At 37.3% G+C, this 23,770-nt stretch overlaps 1 protein-coding gene across 2 annotated transcripts in view; it reads left to right on the top strand.

Moving 5' to 3' along the window:
• GNAI1 (G protein subunit alpha i1) overlaps positions 1 to 21,844 on the top strand; it is a 90,119-nt gene extending 68,275 nt beyond the window's left edge. For both annotated transcript variants that reach the window (XM_019940519.3, XM_019940518.3), the window contains exons 7-9: positions 6,220 to 6,349; positions 7,385 to 7,538; positions 19,782 to 21,844. In XM_019940519.3, coding sequence (XP_019796078.1) covers positions 6,220 to 6,349; positions 7,385 to 7,538; positions 19,782 to 19,972 — 475 coding nt within the window. In that variant the 3' untranslated portion in view covers positions 19,973 to 21,844. The remainder of the gene's footprint in view (positions 1 to 6,219; positions 6,350 to 7,384; positions 7,539 to 19,781) is intronic.
• The last annotated feature ends 1,926 nt before the right edge of the window (positions 21,845 to 23,770 follow it).

Consider the following 23,770-nt stretch of genomic DNA (forward strand, 5'->3'; position numbering starts at 1 on the left):
GGTTTTACTGATAGAATATATGCTTATTTATGGAAATATTTTTAAAAGTTACCTTTTTAAAATTTTTCACGAAGATTTTTATTTATGCAAACTCATGTTTGTACTATTTCATGATGAAAAATGTTCATTTCATTTACAGTGTACTATAACTTAACTGAAGTCTGAACAGAGAAGCACTAAGTGGTAGCCTTTAGAATGAAAGGGAATCTGGAGTTCATTTTGTCTAGTCCGCTCATTGTGTCATGAACTGGGCTGAGGGAAGTTCATTTAAACATTGCATTCAGATTTACAGAACTATGTTTTTCTTTTTCCAGTAAGTAACAGTTTTCAAAGTATGAGAAAAACTGCTGAATTTTGCTTCAGTTAACTCCAGTGCTCTGAAACAGTATGATAGTAAAGCAGAATTTCTGAAACCATCTTAAAGAAAGGCTCCTAGTGAAAGATTAAAAAGAGATATTCATCATCTCACCTCGTAAAGAAGCTCAATATTACAAGTTGTGGGGAGCACAGCTAAATATATGCAACTATACCTCTGATTCTCTCCATAAGTATTTTAAACATAATACATTTGTTACTATCATTTATCACTACATTATCCCACATTCAGTGATTAATGTAATTAAGTTTTCCAGAAAACTAAAATTTAATTTCAGTTTTCCCTGGCAGCTTCCCTCCAAAAAAACAAACATTGCCCTGCTTTCTTAAACAGAGATATAGATCATAATTAGTTTATCTGACCGTGTAACTTTTGGTACTGTAACATGGTACTGTTTTGCATTTGCTTTTAATTTTTTTCTGTTTTCTTTTTTTTTTTTTTTTGCTGTCAGTGGGCTTTTTTTTTTTCCTTTCCCTGCTGGTATGATCTCTTATTAAAATCTTATAGTTTGCTTACTATTTGGAGAATATTAAATAACCAAACTGAGGAATATTAAAATAGTATTATTTTAAATAATCTGATTTGTCTTATTTGATAACTGTTGCCAGATGTATTTAAAAATTATAAAGTGATTTTAATTATAAGGAAATTCACTCTTAGATTTTAAGCTTTATTGGGTCTTTTTTTAATCCTAGTACTCCTTAAATTCTGGGTTTTTTTTGGTTTCTATTTACCTTGCTTTAAGACCATATTCTATAGCAAATTTAAATTGTTACGTTCAGATGATGACTTTATTCTAACCATGAAGTTTCAGGAGGAAATGCATGGGGTTAGGGTTAGCAAGTAAGGATTCTGGACGTAGGCCCCTGGTTAGGTAAGGGCAAACTTGTTTAAGATTCTTAACAGACTGTTCCAATCTTGCTCATTGTCAGAGGTTTATACGTAAAATGGTTACTGTCTATAAAAGGAAACATAGAGGTGTGAGCTCTGTAAATGATGGGAAACGGCAAAGGTAAATGTCACATCAATTATTTGGTGCCTTGGGCAATCTAACTGTGTAAAATTCAGTTTCGTTCTTCAGTAGATGCGCCCTAAACATTCGCTTCCAGACCATACACTTCACTTCCAGCCTAGGTTTCTCAAAGTTGCGATTTCAACATCAGGAGTTGTCTGTCATCATGATCCTTCCAGGAAGTCCACTTACCTTGCTCTATTTAGTCTCCTTGGGTGAGGTAAAATTTCACAGGATGTTTTTAGTTACTGTTTTCACTTGCTGGCTTACAGATAAACATAGGTCTGTCAGGAACTTCAAATAAACTTTGTCTTATTTTGGATTTGAATTCTGTTAAATTACTATCATTGCTAATATATGGTTCCAACTTTGCTTTTTATATATTAAGTGAGCCTCAGAAGAATGAGGGCAAAAATATACTTAGAATAATTCTACTTGGAAATTCGAGTGTGCTTAATCATTTTGTGTGTTTTGTGGTATAAATTCATTGTCTGATTTTTAACTGCTGATACAAAATTTCAGTTTCACTTATTTTTTGGTATGGGAATTAACAAATTCAAATTGAGGCAATAAGGCACTATAAATATATATTATCACCTCTGTGACTAGGCATTTATGGAAAGTGTCTATGAGGATTATTTTGCTTTAAAGGATTAACAGTTTTATCTTGTTATATTTTTGCCGAATATAGAATTAAAGCATCCCTTCTATTAGAAAATCATCATAACATGTTTCTATTCCTTTTCTTTAGTAATGTAATGTGCAGTTGGTTTTGGGGTGGAATGTCATTTATGGGGTTGGTATTTATATATGGTCAACTAGAATTGTCTCAGTCTTGGTCACAGTGGAATTAGATGACAGTCTGAGGGTAAGACAGCATAGCTCAGGACAGCCAATATATCCCCTTCCATCTTCCCTCCCTCCCCTGGCTCCCTCTAAAAAGAGAAACCTAAGAAAACGCAATTTCACTCCCTATTTGATACCAGTCAAAAGTCTCATCTTTTCATATGAAGGAGAACATACTATAATCTTGCTTTGTTTTGGGTTAAAGAAATAGAAGTTCAGAATTTGAAGATAATTCTCCTGTATTTGTGAAATAATGAAAATGCTCTGTGCACAGTCTGATCCTTTGTCATATTAGTTCTTAGTCATTTTTGCTCCTTGACTTATGAATTAGGCCAGTGATTCTCAAAGTGTGGTCCCCAGATCAGCAGCATCAACTTACCCACCTGGTGATTCTAATGCACACTAAAGTTTGAGAAGCAGTGGCTTAGATTAAAGGTTCTTTATGACCAGTATATGAATGACCCTCATTCATTTCTACATTAAATAAATTGAAGATTTCTTCTGTATTCATATTACTTGATTATCAAGTTAAAGTGCTTTTATATTTAACATTCCCACAGCATAACTGGAAGGTCTGGATCTTCAACATGGTAAAACTAACCTATTATTGATCCATTTATTTTTGTGTATGGTGTTAGACAATGTTGTAATTTCATTCTTTTACATGTAGCTGTCCAGTTTTCCCAGCCTCACTTATTGAAGAGACTGTCTTTTCTCCATTGTATATTCTTACCTCCCTTGTCATAGATTAATTGACCAAAGGTGTGTGGGTTTATCTCTGGGCTTTCTATCCTAGTCCATTGATCTATAGTTCTGTTTTTGTGCCAGTACCATACTGTTTTGATTACTGTAGCTTTGTAGTATAGTCTGAAGTCAGGGAGTCTGATTCCTCCAGCTCTGTTTTTCTTTCTCAAGATTGCTTTGGCAATTCGGGGTCTTTCATGTTTCCAGATAAATTTTAAAGTTTTTTGGTCTAGTTCTGTGAAAAATGCCATTGGTAAAAAATAGTTGATTGAAAGTGTTTTGAAAGTTATTGATTGAAAGTGTTTTAAAATATTCTGTAGACACTGTTCATTCTTTCATTCAACAAATGTTTATGAAGTGCGTGTGTTTGTCCAGTGGAGGGGCTATAACATGGCCAAAACAAAGTCTTTGCCTTTATGTTGTTTTAGGGATGGGGGAGGAGAGGAGATGAAATAACTATTGAGGATTCGGGGGGTGATAATTGCTACAAAGAGAAATAAAGCAAGATGGCAGGGATATACTAGTTTCCTAAAGCTGCTGTAACAAATTACCACAAACTAGTGGCATATAACAATGGAAATTTATTCTTTGATAGTTGAAGCTAGAAGTTTAAAATCAGTTTGTCAGCAGGACTGTGCCCCTTCTGAAGGCTCGAAAAAAGAATCCTCCCTTGCCTCTTCTTAGCTTCTGGTGGTTGTCAGCAATCCTTGGTGTTCCCTGCCTTATGGTCATATCACTCCAGTCCTTGGCCTTCTTCCCTGTGTGGGTCTGGTTCCTCTTTGCTTATTAGTTCACTCCTCAGTTTCTCTCCTTCATCTTGCATTTTACTTTAGCAGCAAGGAGAACCAAGGTTGTACCTTGCATTCTTTGCTTGAAAATTTTCTCAGCTAAATCTAAATATCCAGGTTCATCTCTTACAAGTCCTACCTTACACCCAGCACTAGAATAGTTAAGCCAAGTTTTTGCCACTTGATAACAAGGATTACCTTTTCTGCAGTGTCCAATAATATACTTCTCATTTCCTTCTGAGACCTCAACAAAAACATCTTTAACATTCATATATCTTTCAACATTGTGTTCATGATGATATATATTCATTCTCTAAGATAGAAGCTTTTCTACCATCCTCTTTACTTCCATCTAAGTCTCATCAAAATCACCTGTAGGGGCTTCCCTGGTGGCGCAGTGGTTGAGAGTCCGCCTGCCGATGCAGGGGACGCGGGTTCGTGCCCCAGTCCGGGAAGATCCCACATGCCACGGAGCGGCTGGGCCCGTGAGCCATGGCCACTGAGCCTGCGCGTCCGGAGCCTGTGCTCCGTAACGGGAGAGGCCACAACAGTGAGAGGCCCGCGTACCGCAAAAAAAAAAAAAAAAAAAAAAATCACCTGTAATATCCGTATTTCTAACCAACTATCTTTCAAGGCATTCTGGGCTTTTTCTGTCAAGTAACTCAAAATTCTTCCAGCCTTTCCCTATTACCCATTTCCAAAGCCACTTCCACAGTTTTGGGAATTCGTTTTACAGTATTACCCCACTCTGGCTACTAAAATTTGTGTCAGTCAGGGTTCTTGCAAGCAGCAGAACCAGTAGGTTCTGTGTATTTCAAGGAACTGGCTTAACGTGACTGTAGGTGCCAGTGAATTGGAAGTTTGTAGTGCAGGACAGCAGGCTCAGATAGAAACTGATGTTACAGTATTGAGGCAGAATTTTTTTTTTCTTCTGGGAAACTTCAGTTTTTGCTCTGAAGGCCTTTCAACTCATTGCATGAGGGCTGCCCACATTATCAAGGATAATCTCCTTTACTGAAAATCAACTGACTATAGATGTTAACCATAACCAGAAAATATCTTCACAGCAGCACCCAGATTAGTGTTTGATTAAATAGCTGCGTATGATCGCCTAGCCAGATTGACACATAAAACCAGCCACCAACAGAGGGATAATATGGGACAGCGTGGGTTTTGTTGTTATTTTACATGGAGTGGTCAGGAAATATGTGACATTTGATCAGAGGAGTTAGCTAAAATATATTATCTTTTTGGTAAAGTTGTCTTCCAGTTGTGTTCCTTGGCAATTTAACAAATGGGTAATCATTTTAATTTCTTTTGTTCTTGTTTGATCTTTATTACCAGCTGTCCTTTTTATATCTTACCCATTTTAGTGTGTAGTAGAATCATTTTGTTATATAGCATACTTAAACTTAATGAACAATTTACTAGCTAAACTAATAGAAAGAATGGCACTTAAATGATGATAAAAGTAACAATACTAGTCACTTTTGTAATGAGTACAGATCTTATGTACTCAGATTTGGTTTATAGGCCAAAACTATTCTACAGGGAAAATTCTTTTTGCCTGAGAATTAAATAGGGACTATTTTAATTAGTGCAGTATCTAGATAAATGGAGCCTTTAAAAATGTACCAGTTTGCATAGTGTTTCCATTATGTAAGTGGTTATTTCTAGGTTGCATAACGTAATCTATGTGAATTTCAACTTGTGCTTAACTTAAACTCTTACAAGGAAAGGAGGAAGATTATTGTTTTTATACTGTTTGTGTTACTACCCTGTACAGTAACCTACAGTGGTCTACTGTTGTGTATCATGTAAAAATTGAGTTTTTTCAGTCCTAATTTTCAGACTATTCAGTAGGCCATCCATTTATCTCATCTCATTTTTTTTTTTTCCTATACCATGGTTTTACTTTTTAATTTAGGCAGCTTGTTTGCCCCTGTTTAAATATGACTTGCTTGCCCAGCTTCTGTTACCTGGGATGGTTTCTCCTTTACATCTGCTGTATTGCTTCTGAGAGAAAACATTTTGTAGTTGGATGAGGGGACCATGTTCTCTGCCTCTAATGTTCTGTGACTTTAGCAAATTGAATGTATTCTATTATCTCTGCATTCTTATAGTGCTGCCCCTTCTTTTGTATTTGTTTTCATGTTCTGTTCTAAAGTGTTCTCATATGTTAATGAATGTGTTATTTTTTTTTTAGGGTATTTTGGGTTTTTTGTTTTGTTTTACTGTGAGATAAAAACAAAATGGTTTAAAAACCAGCAGACTTTTTTTCCTTTGTGAAAATCAATTTGTGACATTATATTCCTCCCATAAAATCCTTTTCTCCTTTCTTTCCATCCCACATTCCCTATGCGATTTGGAGCTTTTTTGTTGATTTTTATAGAACTCCTCAGAGCCTCTGAACATTCAGCGTGATGTCAAACTCATTATTTTTCCTCTTACAGAATGTTTGATGTGGGAGGACAGAGATCTGAGAGGAAGAAATGGATTCATTGCTTTGAAGGAGTGACCGCCATCATCTTCTGTGTGGCACTGAGTGACTATGACCTGGTTCTAGCTGAAGATGAAGAAATGGCAAGTAGAACCACTTTTAAAGATTGAGCATGGCATATGAAGAGCTGGAGATGTTGCCAAGAATTTTTCTGTGAAAAATTCTTGAAGAATTCATACTAATGCCTAAATTAATTGAAAGTTCAGGCTGTTTTCTCTAACTTTTGTTTAGTATATTTCCCTTTTAGAATACAAAGAACAGATGGATCCTGAAAAAAGGGAAAACACAAAAAGTTAATCTCACCTCAACCCTAGTTGCTTAATAACTAGGCATTTATGAGATCTGGTATCTACATACTAAATGAAAATAAAGTTAGTTCCATTATAGTCCAAGGCTTATTTTTCTTATTACTTCTGCCAGCTCAGTAATCCTTGATCTCTGTTATACTTTGCTACTGTCATGTAATTTTCAGATGTGTTTCAGTGTACCATTAATCTGGGGAAAATATTTTTAATTAGAAAAAAGCTGTAAGTGTCAGCTTCTTTTATTAAAATAAGTTATATACAATTATCATGCAGTAGGTGTAGTGCACATGTTCATTTCTGTCATTCTGGCACTATAAAATATATTAGTGCCCTTTTTGAAACCACAGATACTGGAAGGGCAGGAAACAGGAATTGGAGGTTTCCTTCCCTCATATACCATTATATTTAGGGTATTGGGCTAATTGTGTTTCAGCTTTTTCAGTTTAATTTATTAATCTTTAGAAAACTCTACTTATCTTTTAATGGAAACTTCAATTCACTCTGTAATAATGAGGTCTCCTTTGAAACGTTTGCACTTTGCATTTCTAGATCTCAGGGTCCTGCAGCACAGTGACACGCTGCCGGCACTCAGCAAGTACTGGTTGAGTGATGAGTGATGTAGACACTCATCTTGCCTAAAATCAAAGTGTGTGCTTGTTCTTAAATGGCAAAAATATGTTTTTGTGGGATGTTACCTATTTTTCAGCTAAGTTCTATTGTATTACCATACTTTTTTTTTCCACGCTCATTTTTTAAAAGTAATATTTCTTAAAATCCTTGCCATTATGACAAACTGGCTGTATTCTATTACAGAACCGAATGCATGAAAGCATGAAGTTGTTCGACAGCATATGTAACAACAAATGGTTTACAGATACATCTATTATACTTTTTCTAAACAAGAAGGATCTCTTCGAAGAAAAAATCAAGAAGAGCCCTCTCACTATATGCTATCCAGAATATGCAGGTATTTTACTTTCTGTAGATAACTTGTCAGCTCGTATATTTCTAAGTGAACGTCCCCTAAGGCAAGATTTCAGTTGTCGGTTTGAATCTTTTGGCTTAGTAATTCTTAACCTTTAAGAGAAATTATTTATCAAACTGCATTCAAGCACAAGTAGTTCCTTGAGTTGTGGGTGAGATGATTGAAAATAACATTCATTTTAGGGAAAAGCTGTTAGATAATTTTCTATGATGACTCCAAGTCTTCATAAACTTACGGTATTGATTGGTTCATCCAGTTAACAGATCTTATGTCAGGTATTGTGTGATGCACAATAAATAAAATGTGTCTCTGGTCACTGACTTAATGTCAAAGACAGAGGTACTCCTAAACAAACAAATACACAATAGCAGTGCAGCACACGAGTACAAAGGAACATGGATAGTAATTGGAAGGGGGAAAAATTAGAAAGGAGTCTGAGAGTTAGCTAACTCCTCAGGGGAGTCAGGAAAGGTTTCACAAGAAATCCAGGCTTTGGTAATGAGACTGTTAGTGGTACTTTAATTTTACTACTGTGTAAAATGGTCTGCAGTGAGAAAAGGAGACCTGAGATGCAGTCCTGGCTTTTCCATAATTAGCTCTTTGATCTTGAACAAGGCAGTTAATGGGGTCTCACTACCCCATCTGTGAAATCAGAAGTTGGGCTAAAACATTGGTTAAGTTTAGTTCCTTGGAACACTTCCCTGGCTGCTATTGAAAGTGGGTGCAAGGAACAGTGATACCCCCCACCCCCTGCCCCCCTCCACACTCAACTTCTCCCTCCCTAAGGCAGAGTAATTTAGCTTTCATCTGTTTTGCATATTGGGTTTCTGAATAAGGCTTTATTTTATTTTAATGAAGAAAGTTCGATGCCTAAAAAAAAAAGTTTGACTACCAATAGTTTATCTCATCTCTAAATCTAAACATTATGAAGCTTGGTTAATTTAGCTTGATACAAGTTACCCTCACTCCATCCTCACTGTTAAAAAAAAAAAGGTCTCAAGAATTTTTTTGGTTGAAAAATGTGAAAGTGAAATATTACATTTATTGCATTATTTTTTTAACATCCTTATTGGAGTATAATTGCTTTACAATGCTGTTAGTTGCTGCTGTATAACAAAGTGAATCAGCTATACGTATACATCTATCCCCATATTCCCTCCCTCTTGCGTCTCCCTCCCACCCTCCCTATCCCACCCCTTTAGGTGGTCACAAAGCACTGAGCTGACCTCCCTGTGCTATGCGGCTGCTTCCCACTAGCTACCTATTTTACATTTGGTAGTGTATATATGTCCATGCCACTCTCTCACTTCGTCCCAACTTACCCCTCCCCCTCCCTGTGTCCTCAAGTCCATTTTCTACAGCTGCGTCTTTATTCCTGTCCTGTTCCCAGGTTCTTCAAAACCACTTTTTTTTTGTTTAGTTTTTTAGATTCCATACATATGTGTTAGCATACAATATTTGTATTTCACTTTTTGACTTACTTCACTCTGTATGACAGACTCTAGGTCCATCCACCTCATTACAGACAACTCAGTTTCATTTCTTTTTATGGCTAATATTCCATTGTATATATGTGCCACATCTTCTTTATCCATTCATCTGTCGATGGACACTTAGGTTGCTTCCATGTCTTGGCTATTGTAAGTAGAGCCACAGTGAACATTGTGGTACATGACTCTTTTTGAATTATGGTTTTCTCAGGGTATATGCCAGGTAGTGGGATTGCTGGGTCGTATGGTAGTCCTATTTTTAGTTTTTTAAGGAACCTCCATACTGTTCTCCATAGTGGCTGCACCAACTTACATTCCCACCAACAGTGCAAGAGGGTTCCCTTTTCTCCACACCCTCTCCAGTATTTATTCTTTATAGATTTTTTGATGATGGCCAATCTGACTGGTGTGAGGTGATACCTCATTGTAGTTTCGATTTGTGTTTCTCTAATGATTAGTGATGTTGAGCATCCTTTCATGTGTTTGTTGGCAGTCTGCATATCTTCTTTGGAGAAATGTCTGTTTAGGTCTTCTGCCCATTTTTGGATTGGGTTGTTTTTTGTTTGGTATTGAGCTGCATGAGCTGCTTGTATGTTTTGGAGATTAATCCTTTGTCAGTTGCTTTGTTTGCAAATATTTTCTCCCATTCTGAGGGTTGTCTTTTCATCTTGTTAATGGTTTCCTTTGCTGTGCAAAAGCTTTGAAGTTTCATTAGGTCCCATTTGTTTATTTTTGTTTTTATTTCCATTTCTCTAGGAGGTGGGTCAGAAAGGATCTTGCTGTGATTTATGTCATAGAGCGTTCTGCCTGTGCTTTCCTCTAAGAGTTTTATAGTGTCTGGCCTTACATTTAGGTAAGGGGTTTCTCTGGATCTTTTGTGTTTCCATACAAATTGTGAAATTTTTTGTTCTACTTCTGTGAAAAATGCCGTTGGTAGTTTGATAGGGATTGTACTGAATCTGTTGATTGCTGTGGGTAGCGTAGTCATTTTCACAGTGTTGATTCTTGCAATCCAAGAACGTGGTATATCTCTCATATCTCTCCGTCTGTTAGTATCATCTTTAATTTGTTTCACCAGTGTCTTATAATTTTCTGCATACAGGTCTTTTGTCTCCTTAGGTAGGTTTATTCCTAGGTATTTTATTCTTTTTGTTGCAGTGGTAAATGGGAGTGTTTCCTTAATTTCTCTTTCAGATTTTTCATCATGAGTGTATAGGAATGCAAGAGATTTCTGTGCATTAATTTTGTATCCTGTTGCTCTACCAAATTCATTGATTAGCTCTAGTAGTTTTCTGGTAGCATCTTTAGGATTCTCTCTGTATAGTGTCATGTCATCTGCAAACAGTGACAGTTTAACTTCTTTTGTGATCTGGATTCCTTTTATTTCTTTTTCTTTTCTGATTGCTGCGGCTAAAACTTCCAAAACTATGTTGAATAGTAGTGGTGAGAGTGGACAGCCTTGTCTTGTTCCTGATCTTAGAGGAAATGGTTTCAGTTTTTCACCACTGAGAACGATGTTGGCTGTGGGTTTGTCATATATGGCCTTTATTATGTTGAGGTAGGTTCCCACTATGCCTGCTTTCTGGAGCGTTTTTATGATAACTTTGTGTTGAATTTTGTCACAAGCTTTTTCTGCATCTATTGAGATGATCGTATGGTTTTTCTCCTTCAATTTGTTAATATGGTTATCACATTGATTGACTTGCGTATATTGAAGAATCCTTGCATCTCTGGGATAAACCCCACTTGATCGTGGTGTATGATCCTTTTAATGTGCTGCTGGATTCTGTTTGCTAGTATTTCGTTGAGGATTTTTGCATCTATGTTCATCACTGATATTGGCCTGTAGTTTTCTTTTTTCATGACACCTTTGTCTGGTTTTGGTATCAGGGTGATGGTGGCCTCATAGAATGAGTTTGGGAGTGTTCCTCCCTTTGCTATATTTTGGAAGAGTTTGAGAGGATAGGTGTTAGCTCTTCTCTAAATGTTTGATAGAATTTGCCTGTGAAGCCATCTGATCCTGGGCTTTTGTTTGTTGGAATATTTTTAATCACAGTTTCAATTTCAGTGCTTGTGATTGGTCTGTTTTTATTTTCCATTTCTTTCTGGTTGTCTCAGAAGGTTGTGCTCTTCTAAGAATGTGTCCATTTCTTCTAGGTTGTCTCTTTTATTGGCATAGAGTTGCTTGTAATCTCTCATGATCCTTTGTATTTCTGCAGTGTCAGTTGTTACTTCTCCTTTTTCATTTCTAATTCTGTTGATTTGAGTCTTCTTTTTTTTCTTGATGAGTCTGGCTAATGGTTTATCAATTTTGTTTTTCTTCTCAAAGAAGCAGCTTTTAGTTTTATTGATCTTTCTGTTTCATTTCTTTTTCATTTAAGTCTGATCTTTATGATTTCTTTGCTTCTGCTAACTTCGGGGGGTTTTGCTCTTCTTTCTCTAATTGCTTTAGGTATAAGGTTAGGTTGTTTATTTGAGATGTTTATTGTTTCTTGAGGTAGGATTGTATTGCTATAAATTTCTCTCTTAGAACTGCTTTTTCTGCATCCCATAGGTTTTGGGTCATTGTGTTTTCATTGCCATTTGTTTCTAGGGTTTTTTTTTTTTTTTTTGCAGTACATGGGCCTCTTACTGCTGCGGCCCCTCCCATTGCGGAGCACAGGCTCTGGACGTGCAGGCTCAGCGGCCATGGCTCACGGGCCCAGCCACTCCGTGGCATGTGGGATCCTCCCAGACCAGGGCACGAACCTGTGTTCCCTGCATCAGCAGGCAGACTCCCAACCACTGCGCCACCAGGGAAGCTCTCCAGGTGTTTTTTGATTTCAGTGATCTCTTGGTAGTTTAGTATTGTACTGTTTAGCCTCCATGTATTTGTATTTTTTACCGACTTTTTTCTGTAATTGATAGCTAGTCTCATAGCATTGTGGTTGGAAAAGATACTTGATACGATTTCAATTTTCTTAAATTTACCAAGGCTTGATTTGTGACCCAGGATATGATCTATCCTGGAGAATGTTCCATGAGCACGTGAGAAGAAAGTGTATTCTGTTGTTTCTGGATGGAATGTCCTAGAAATATCAAGTCTATCTTGTTTAATGTGTCATTTAAATCTTATGTTTCCTTATTTATTTTCTTTTTGGGTGATCTGGCCATTGGTGAAAGTGTGGTGTTGAAGTCCCCTACTATGACTGTGTTACTGTTGATTTCCCCTTTCATGGCTGTTAGCATTTGCCTTATGTATTGAGGTGCTCCTGTGTTGGATGCATAAATATTTACCATTGTTGTATCTTCTTCTTGGATTGAGCCCTTGATCATTATGTAGTGTCCTTCCTTGTCTCTTACAACATTCTTTATTTTAAAGTCTCTTTTGTCTGATATGAGAATTGCTACTCCAGCTTTCTTTTGATTTTCCATTTGCGTGGACCATCTTTTTCCATCCCCTCACTTTCAGTCTGTATGTATCCCTGGGTCTGAAGTGGGTCTCTTGTAGACAACATATACGGGTCTTGTTTTTGTATCCATTCAGCCAGTCTGTGCCTTTTGGTTGGAGCATTTAATCTGCTTACATTTAAGGTAATTATCAATATGTATGTTCCTCTTTGCATTTTCTTATTTGTTTTGGGTTTGTTATCGTAGATGTTTTCCTTGTGTTTCCTGCCTAGAGAAGTTCCTTTAGCATTTGTTTTAAAGCTGGTTTGGTTGTGCTGAATTCTCTTAGCTTTTGCTTGTCTGTAAAGGTTTTAATTTCTCTGTCGAATCTGAATGAGATCCTTGCTGGCTAGAGTAATCTTGGGTGTAGGTTTTTCCCTTTCATCCCTTTCAATATGTCTTGCCACTCCCTTCTGGCTTGCAGAGTTTCTGCTGAAAGATCAGCTCTTAACCTTATGGGGATTCCCTTGTATGTTATTTGTTGTTTTTCCCTTGCTGCTTTTAATATATTTTCTTTGTATTTAATTTGTGACAGTTTGATTAATATGTGTCTTGGCATGTTTCTCTTTGGATTTATCCTGTATGGGACTCTCTGTGCTTCCTGGACTTGATTGACTATTTCCTTTCCCATGTTAGGGAAGTTTTCAACTGTCATCTCTTCAAATATTTTCTCAGACCCTTTCTTTTTCTCTTCTTCTGGGACCCCTGTAATTCGAATGTTGGTGTGTTTAATGTTGTCCCAGAGGTCTCTGAGATTGTCCTCAATTCTCTTCATTCTTATTTCTTTATTCTGCTCTGCAATAGTTATTTCCACTATGTTATCTTCCAGGTCACTTATCTGTTCTTCTGCCTCAATCATTCTTCTATTGATTCCTTCTGGAGTATTTTTAATTTCAGTAATTGTGTTGTTCATCACTGTTTGTGTGCTCTTTAGTTCCTCTAGATCCTTGTTAAATGTTTCTTGTATTTTCTCCATTCTATTTCCAAGATTTTGGATCATCTTTCCTATCATTACTCTGAATTCTTTTTCAAGTAGACTGCCTGTTTCCTCTTCATTTGTTTAGTCTGGTGGGTTTTTACCTTGCTGCTTCATCTGCTGTGTGTTTCTCTGTCTTCTCATTTTGTTTAACTTACTGTGTTTGGGGTCTCCTTTTCGCAGACTGCAGGTTCGTAGTTCCCGTTGTTTTTGGTGTCTGCCCCCACTGGGTGAGGTTGGTTCAGTGGGTTGTGTAGGCTTCCTGGTGGAGGGGACTGGTGCCTGTGTTCTGGTGGGAGGGGCGGCGTACGGTGGTGTGTTTTTGGATAGCTGTGACCTTAGTAGATTTTAGGCAGCCTGTCTGCTAACGGGTGGGGTTGTGTTCCTGTCTTGCTAGTTGATTGGCATGGGTCATCCAGCACTGGAACTTGCTGGCCTTTGGGTGGAGTTGAGATGGAGATCTCTGGCTTGCTGGCTGTTGGGTGGATGTGGGTCTTAGCGTTGAGACGGAGATCTTTGGGAGACCTCTCGCTGATTGATATATTACATGGGGCCAGGAGGTCTCTGTGGTCCAATGTCCTGAACTCGGCTCTCCCACCTCAGCGGCTCAGGCCTGCCTCCAGGCCCAGGCGCCAAGTCCCTGTCAGCCACACGGAGACAAATGGCATCTTGATGCCGCGACACTGAGTGTAGTTCCAGGGGAAGGAGCTTGCTGGTGCTACTCTTGCTGCTCCGGGTGACCGCCGCCTCTGTTAACAGCTCCACTAAGCCTGAGGGTCTACAAGCTGCAGGAAGATGAGACCACCCGGGGCAGCCTTCAAGCCGTGATTCTTGCCATGATCCCTGCTGTTGCTGTCATGGAATCCGGCTTCCCCCACTGCTGCCCAAGTCGCAGGAATTTGTTTCATCATAAACAAAATTTGTCAATTTTGTATTCAGTAAATTGTACTGCCTTTTCACAGGCAGTGTTAAAACAACCATATGATATCAGTGCTTTCACATCCCACTTACGTAGGTGAGAGCACTGTGATTTAATGAAGCAATAGAGTCCAAATCCAGACCCAAGTCTGTTGCACTCCTGCATCCAGGACATTAACAACCAGAATACATTTAATTATATATTTTCAGTGGAGGCAAAGCAGGAGGGTCTCCCATCAGTATGATCCTCCTCTCATTACTACAGCCCTTTCTATGTATCGCAAAGTTATACTTTGAAATAATTGCACAGAATTAACTTAGTTTTGTTTTCTTTTTGAAAGTCAGTGTCCTAAGTCACCTTATTCAGAAACATTTTTCGTGCTTTATAGGAATAAAATTATTTATAGTTCTAATTCCAAGATTGAAGTTCCCCAGAATCAAGGTGGCTCCGTTTGGCCTTTACTTTCCTGTCTTTCAGTTCATCTTTGTCATTTTCTATTGTGAAGTAGCCCTTTTGTGCTAATATTATCAGAGGACCCAGATCAATCCTCAGATATTACATACTTACAGGGATTTTTAGAGCAGCCAAGAAGATAGTTGTTAGCTCTTTTTTTGCCAGGTACGCATTGTGTTCAAAATGTTTCTCGTATGTTGTCAAGTTAATAAGAATCACTGATCTCAGGCTCTGTGAGCAAGGAGAGTATTACATAATTCTTTCATAGTCCCAGTGTTAAGACTATAATTAAAAACTTCATTGCACACGCTAAGTATTGATGCTGTCAGCTCTTGTTGCACCCTCAACTCTTAATCCCTGTGGCTATGTTTGCTATAGGAGAACCCATTGTAGCCTCCAGACTACTCACTTGATTGATCCCCTACCTCTCTCTGCTCCTGTCTTCTCCTCTTTTTATCTGTCTACATTTTGGCATTTCACCAGATTCCATCTGTAGTCTTATAATCTTCTAGCACTCCATTCTTTCATAGTCATATTTATTCTCAGCATGATAAATTCAGTTGTCAACTCTAATTTCTCTGTTGAGACTCAGGCTTGCATTTCCAACTGCTTGTTGAATCTGTCCCTGTTTTTTAGCACCTGAGACTCCAACTGAATTCATGTTATTTTTTTTTTTATTCAAATCTCCTTTATCTCCCTTTGAATTATATCACCAGGCACCCAGTTCTCCAGTATTGAACCAGATTATCATCTGTACTTAACCTTTATTCAAGACAGTTCTATCACGTTAGAAAATATCTGTCACCTTCCCCGTAGTCATTCTTTTCCAAAACATAAAATCAAGTTGAGGAATGTATCTTGTAGTTCTAGGGATTCAGTAATCTAACTAGCTGCCCACAATAGCTACAGCAAATTGAGCCATGCACTCAGGGCAAGCTGTTTTCTCAAAACATGTTTTTAATTTAGAGGTTTTATTAGCTTCTGTGAGTCAAGAAGACATTGTTTATTGCTTTAGAATTTCAAAGTACCAACCTTATTATGATTTAATAAGTTAAAATTTGATTTGTAGAGTATATGGTTGTCTGCTAGCAACTTAAGAGATAAAATTTAAACTTATTTTGACAACTTAGAGAAAATGGAAAAATTCATAGAAACATACAACCTACCAAGTTTGAATCATGAAGAAATAGAAAATCTGAACAGCCTATGTTAGTAAGGAGATTGAATCAGTAATCAGAAACCTCCCAATAAAGTTCATGACCAGATGGCTTTACTGGTGAATTCTACTAAACACAAAAGAAAGAATTAATTGTTAGCAGTTCTTCTTAAACGCTTCCAAAATTGGAAGCATTCTCTCCTTTTCCATAACTCATTTTACCAGGCCACCATTACCCTGTTACCAAAACCAGGCAAGTATGCCACAAGAAAAGAAAATTACAGGCCAATATCCCTGATAAACATAAATGCAAAAATCTTCAACAAAATATTAGCAAACTGAATTCAGCAATACATTAAAAGGATCATTGCACCACAACTATGCAAGCATATAGTTCACTGTCTGCAAAGCAAAATGAAGGCTAAAAATCACACGATCATCTCAACAGATGCAAAAAAAAAAGCATTTGACAAAATTCAACATCCATTTAGCATAAAAACTCAACAGAATGGGTACAGAGGGAATGTACCTCGATATAATAAAGGCCTATAGCTGATATCATACTCAACAGTAAAAAGTTGAAAGCTTTTCCTCTAAGATAGGGAATAAGACAAGGTTTCCCAGTCTCACCACTTTCATTCAACATAGTATTTACAAGTCCTGTCACTGCAGTTTAAGCAAGAAAAAGGCATCCAAATCAGAAAGCAAGAAGTAAAACTGTCACTGTTTGCACAAGACATGGTATATACATAGAAAATCTCAGATTCACAAAAAAACTTAAAACGCATAATCAGTGAATTTAGTAAAGTTGCATGATACAGAATCAGTATACAAAAATCTATAACACTAGTAATGAACTATAAGAAAAACTGAAACAGTCAGATTTACAGTTGCATTAAAAGGACAAAATTTCTAGGAATAAATTTAACCAAGGAGAGGAAAGGCCTGTACACTGAAAACTAAAACATAGATGAAAGAAACTGAAGAAGATACACATAAATGGAAAGATATTCCATGCCCATGGATTGGAGGAATATTAATATTGTTAAAAAGGTCCGTACTACCTAAAGTTGTCTAACAGTGTCAGTGCAATCCCTTTCAAAATTCTAATGGCATTTTTCACAGAAAGAGAATAGTCCTAAAATTCTGAATCACAAAAGACTCCAAAAGCTAAAGCAATCTTGAGAAAGAAGAACAAAGCTGGAGGCACTGTGCACCCTAATTTCCAACTATATTACACAGCTACAGTAATGAAAACAGTGTGGTATTGGCATAAAAAACAGACACATATATCTGAGGAACAGACTAGAGAGCCCAGAAGTAAACCCATGTATACATGATCAAGTAATTTATGACAGATGACCCAAGAATATACAACGGGGAAAGAACTCTCTTCAGTAAATGGTGTTAGGAAAACTGGACAGCCACATGCTAAAGAATGAAACTGGACTGCTTTCTCCACCATACACAAAAATAAACCCAAACAGATTAAAGACTCGAACGTGAGACCTCAAACCCTTGAACGTAAGACCTGAAACCATAAAACTCCTAGAAGAAAACACAGGTAGTAAGCTTGACAGTCGTGATTTTTTTTTAAGTTTGACACCAAAAGCAAAGGCAACAAAAGCAAAAATAAACAAGTTGGGTGATACCATCAAACTAAAAAGCTTCTGCACAGCAAAGGAAACCATCAACAAAATAAAAATGCAGCCTAAGGAATGGGAGAAAATATTTGCAAAACATTTATCTGATAAGGGGTTAATATCCAAAATGTACAGTCATCCCTCAGTATCCTTGGGAGATTGGTTTCAGGACCTGCCATAGATACCAAAATCTACGGATGCTCAAGTCCCTTACATAAAGTGGCATAGTACAGTTGGTCCTCCATGTTTGCTGGTTATAAACCCACAGATACAGAAGGCCAGCTGTATAAAGAACTCATACAAGTCAGTAACAAAAACACAATTTCACTATGAAAATGGGCAGAGGATCTGAATAGACATTTTTCCAAAGAAGACATACCAGTGGCCCACATGTCCGTGAAAAGGTGCTCAACATCACTAACAATCAGGGAAACGCAAATCAAAACCACAATGAGCTATCACCTCACACCCATTAGAATGGCCGTTATCATAAAGAAAAGAAATGCCAAACGTTGGTAAAGACGTAGAAAAACGGGAACCCTTGTACCCTATTGCTGGGAATGTAAATTGGTGCAGCCATTATGGAAAACAATATGGAGATTCCTCAATAAATTAAAAATAGAACTACCATATGACTCAGCAATTCCACTTCTGGGTATTTATTTGAAGAAAATGAAAACACTTTCTGGAAAAGATACATGCACGTCTCTGTTCATTGCAGCATTACTTAGAGTAGCCAAGCTATGATAACAGCTGGTGAAGTACAGGGGAGGGAAAGCACTGCAGTAACACAGGTGGTACTTTGAATACAGGTTTCCTCCTGACATGGAGTGAGCCTCAGATGTGGAACAGAGGGTCTTAGAATGGCTTTACCAAGCAGGCTGGGTAACAGAGGACCTTGAAGTCCAGGCATATAATTTTGTGTTATTACTGCAAGAGACAGAATTAACAGTTTTTTTCAAAGGAACATTTTATTAAAGTATCATATGTATACATATATGAACTATAGAGATAAAGTATATAGATACATACTTAACACAAATGTGAAACTTACTGAATTTTAAAAAGTGAAAACACTGATAATATGCACCATTCAGGTCAAGAAATAGAACATTTCCAGGTCCCCAGAAACCCTGTCATGCCCCTCCCCAGTCTTAACTGATCAACTTCCATCCACCCACCTACTCACACAGAGAGTTAACCACTATTATGACTTCTGTCTTCATCGATTAATTTTGATTGTTTCCAAACTTGTTTTCTAAACATTAGTTGTTTACAGTATATACTGTTTTGTGTCTGCCTTCATTTGTTCAACAGTATGTTTATGAAGCTCATCTATAGTATTGTGTGTAGCAGTAGTTCTTTTATTCTCATTTCTCTATGGCAGCTCATTGTATGAATATATACCAGGATTTAGTAGCCAGTCTACAGTTAATGAACTTTTGGGTGGTTTCCTAAAGTAGAAGTTCTGCTGTTAACAGTCTCTATGTGTCTTCTAGTGAACATATGTATATAGTTCTGTCAAGGACACATCTGGGAAACTGACCTCTTGGGTCACAGAGTATGTGTGATTATCTTTAGATACTGCCAAGTATCAAAGTGTTGTACTCAGGAGTCTTCAGTCACCTGAAAGCAGAAGTGTGTCATTCACTTTTTTGTAACCTCATAGGCACAAACCACATTGTAGACCCTTGTACAGTTTTTGAATACAAAAACTGAGAAATGCTAATTAATGTATATATAGGAAGGGGAATAAAAAATACCGATCAGCATTGGCCAACATTTCTTGATCCAGCCACTAGGCTTAGAAGTGAAATAGTGTGCTGCCACCATGTTGGGATGTAGAGTGTAAGGGGCTAGAAAGAAAGGGACTCTGACAGTTGGAGATTGAGGCAGGAACAAAGATCATGGGGAACATGGAATACCGTGCTTTTTTGTTTTTTGTTTTTAAGGGTAACTTATAGTCATTACAGGGTGATTAACATTGGGTATTCTTCACTTAGAAGAAATAGTTTATCTTAGTCTCGAAGGGCAAGGACGATTATAGAGTCCACATATTTTACACATAAGAAACTGATGTCAGTATTTTAAGGTCCATGTTGCTTAGTGGTATACTCATTTTAACTTCGCCTTATGTTTCTTTCCTTTTCCCATATCAGGCTCAAACACATATGAAGAGGCAGCTGCATATATTCAATGTCAGTTTGAAGACCTCAATAAAAGAAAGGACACGAAGGAAATATACACCCACTTCACATGTGCCACAGATACCAAGAATGTGCAGTTTGTCTTTGATGCTGTAACAGATGTCATCATAAAAAATAATCTAAAAGATTGTGGTCTCTTCTGAGTTTTGCAGTAAATGGTAAAATGCATTTTCAAACCAAATGAGTACTTATATGTGGATCTCTCTACACTAGAGTCTTGCAGCAACACAGAATGTAGTATATGGGAAACGCATCTGGGACCTGACCAAAATTGGTTTTTTGTTGTTTTTTTTTTTAACTGGAAGTAATGGAAGGTCCTTTCTTAAATGTGAGAGGTGGTCCTGCAGTGTGAAAATAAGGGCAGTGTTAAAGCTGGACTCTAGTGTACTGATGACTTCTGTGTAAGTGTAAATATGCAAATGTATGTATACATGTATTTATGACTTTAGTTTTCCACATTACTTTTAGGTATTAAGAGTGGCAACTTATGATTTTAGCGTGATGGCTTGGGAAATAACAGAAATATTAAGTACTTTGTACTGAAAGACTATTATGTTTGCCAGTTTTAAACAGCTTTATTTATGTTCATATCCTGTAAATTTTTAAGTACAGTAATTAATATTAGGACACATTGCAGCCCTGTCTTGATTATATGTATACTTGTAATCATAAAAATGTTATTTGTACAAACATTGCACAGACTATTTTAATAACATGATTTGTTCTTTAAATTTAATGTGTTTCATTGAAACGTTCTTGAAGTGGAGGAGTATACCTGCCTTTGGATCAGTTAAACATCGTATGCATTTCAGTTTTTCTTTTAAGAATGCATGCTAATCTGATTCTACATTAGATTTGGTTTGAAAACAAATTTCAGATTTTTGAGGATATACTTACAGACTTATTATAAATTCTTAATTTTTATTCGGTTGGTTTGTTTTCACTTTGAATTTTAATATTTGGATGGTATTCATGCATTGCCTTAAAGGTGATGCCAGATTTTTATACACTTATTTATAACTAAGTTTAGGTGGGTGTGAGAGCATTTTTGTGGGTAAAAAATAAGTTAGCATAATGAATTTTGAGACATTCATTTGCGTATTTCCTTTGGGAAATCCCTTGTACCTACTATACATGATAGCTCCTTGTTTAGAAGATAACAAGAAAGATCTTTCTTTGAATATTCTGCTGATGATAAAATGCAAGCTTTAAATTCATATATGTAAGTAACTAGTTTCAAATTTAATTATCACGCTATGTTAAAATTACTTTTTTCCCTTAGATTATTCAAATTGCCTCCACTTGCCTGAGTTTGTATTATTTCTTTTTAAACTGTGCTATTATTTCTGAGAATGAAATGGGCAATTACACTTAGAAAATGAGTAGCAGGATTTAATTAAGTCAGTGATTGTGTGTATCCTCAAGTAAGTGTTACATTTCTGCTAGATAACTGAATTTTGATAGTCATTTTTAATTATTCATGGTGTGTCTGTATGACCTTGTTTCAGCAAAGTGAATAGCATTCCATACCCTACTTCTCTTTTTTACTCATCTTGAAAAAGTTAGTCTTTCAGTAAGCTTCATGGGTAAGTAGTTTCTAAATTTAGTTGTGTGCTCTCATTCTGTTGAAGTCTCTTTGTGGTTGTGTGTGTGTGTGCGCGCGCGCGTGTGTGTATAACCGTTTCATTTTGGGGATTTGTTTTTCTTCTCTGTAATGTAGAGAAATTCAAAAATTTCTTAACAAAATTCTTCAAATGTGTTAGTTTAGATTCTTTATGTGCCTTTGAGGAAAGATATGTTTTCATTAATTTTATGGATGGAAGACCTGTTGTATTCATATTATGAAGCTATGAAGTTCAACTATCCTGTAAGTCAATTTGAATCATGAGAAATAAGTTTAAAACGCCACAAGAAGCACATATTGGTGACCATAATTGATGAATTCCTGAACTTTAGTCTGTGTAATTGTGTTACTAATAAAACCTAATAAATTTGAATTTTTAAAATTTTACAAACCTGTTGGCTAATACATGTTTTGCGTTAGCATTTAAGTATCAGTCTATTGTGTGTTCATTTCTTCTTTCTCTGTGTTGTCCTTCTGCAATTTCATCTACTCCAGAAGCTTGAGTTTTCCCTGCCCCAAGTTTCCTCCTGAGATGTGGTACCACATTTGGAATTGCCTGCTTGATACCCCCTTCTGAGAAGTGACTGCCTGCTCCAATTCAGTATGTGCAAACCAAATTCATCATTTTCCCTGCCAACAAGTTCTCACCCTCTGACTTTGTCATTGCACCATCATTCATTTAATCCCTCAGTGGGGAATTTTTCAGCCATATAAGTCACCATTTGCTCACAAGTCTACTTTCCCAGTGCCTCGCATGTGTCTTTTGTTTGTTTTCTCTTTTCCATTCCCACTACCACCTACTGAATTCAGGTCTTTGCTTAACTTCCACTTAAAATGGCTTATTACATTCCCCACTTCCAGTTTCTCCCTTCTTTAATCCAGGTTACTTATCCTAATCTAGAACTCTGGCTGCGTTATTTTCTGTGCGTTGGCTCTGACTTGTCAATAAAGTGAAATCTAAGCCTTCCATTCCAGGCTCTTCATCATCTGAGCCCACTTCACTACATCCCCTCTCTCTCCCTCACATTCTGATAATACTTTGTGCATAGCCTGGGCTTTCCTTCAAGTATTGTACTACATACTACCTGAAATATGCTCAAAACAATACCTGGAACATGGGAAATGTTCATTCAGGTCTGTTAATGTTGTTATTTTTACTTCTTAGCACTTTTGTTTGTGGTCTCTTTTTTATTTTTATTTTTTTTTTGAGGTACACGGGCCTCTCACTGTTGTGGCCTCTCCCATTGCGGAGCACAGGCTCCGGACGCGCAGGCTCAGCGGCCATGGCTCACGGGCCCAGCCGCTCCACGGCATGTGGGATCTTTCCGGACTGGGGCATGAACCCGTGTCCCCTGCATCAGCAGGCGGACTCTGAACCACTGCGCCACCAGGGAAGCCCTGTGGTCTCTTTTTTAGATCAACTGGCATCTGTTCTTCAGCCCGCCCTCCTGGGAACGGCATGGTTCTGATAGGGCTGCCAATCACAGTTCTACCTCCCTCGACTGGGGAATCACTGGGCGAGCACCCCAGCTGAACCAATCACACAGTCCTAGTTCCCATTCCCAAAGTTCCTAAAGCTCTTCTGGTTTCTAAAATCCCCTTCCATCTATTTCAGTACCCTTCTAAAAAATACTTTCATGCTTCATCTCATTCATTTAGTTTCAATCTTTTCCCCCCCAAAATCCATACTATAAAATGCTTATGTTCTTACTGAATGCCAACAGTAACTGTGAGATACATCAAAAAAGGCTCAGAGAGGTTAATTAACGAGCAAGATGAAGGTTTCAAACCTATGACTTCTGACTTCCTGCCTATCAGAGAACTCCAAATAATGCTACCTTATTTCCAGAAAATGGCTAAATAGTCTTTTAACCATTCCCACTCTCGCCTTCTGAGTTTATCTGAATCATAATATTTTTAGAATAAAAATACTTAAGATAGAACAAAGCTGTACACATCATTCTCCATAATTTGAAACTATATTAGAAAACTAGAGTAAAGCAGTGTTCTTTTGGCATAAAAACATACACATAGATCTGAGAAACAGAATAGAGAGCCCAAAGATAAACCCAGGCATATGTGGTCAATTCATTTATGGCAAAGGAGCCAAGAATACACAATGGGGAAAGGACAGTTGCTTCAATAAATGGTGTTGGGAGAACTGGACAGCACATGCAAAAGAATGAAACTGGATCATTATCTTACACCACACACAAAAATAAAACCCAAAATGGATTAGGGGCTTGAATGGAAGACCTGAAACCATAAAACTCCTAGAAGAAAACATAGGCAGTAAGCTCCTTGACATTGGTCTTGG

Source organism: Tursiops truncatus, chromosome 9, assembly GCF_011762595.2.
Source record: "Tursiops truncatus isolate mTurTru1 chromosome 9, mTurTru1.mat.Y, whole genome shotgun sequence".
NCBI lineage: Eukaryota > Metazoa > Chordata > Mammalia > Artiodactyla > Delphinidae > Tursiops > Tursiops truncatus.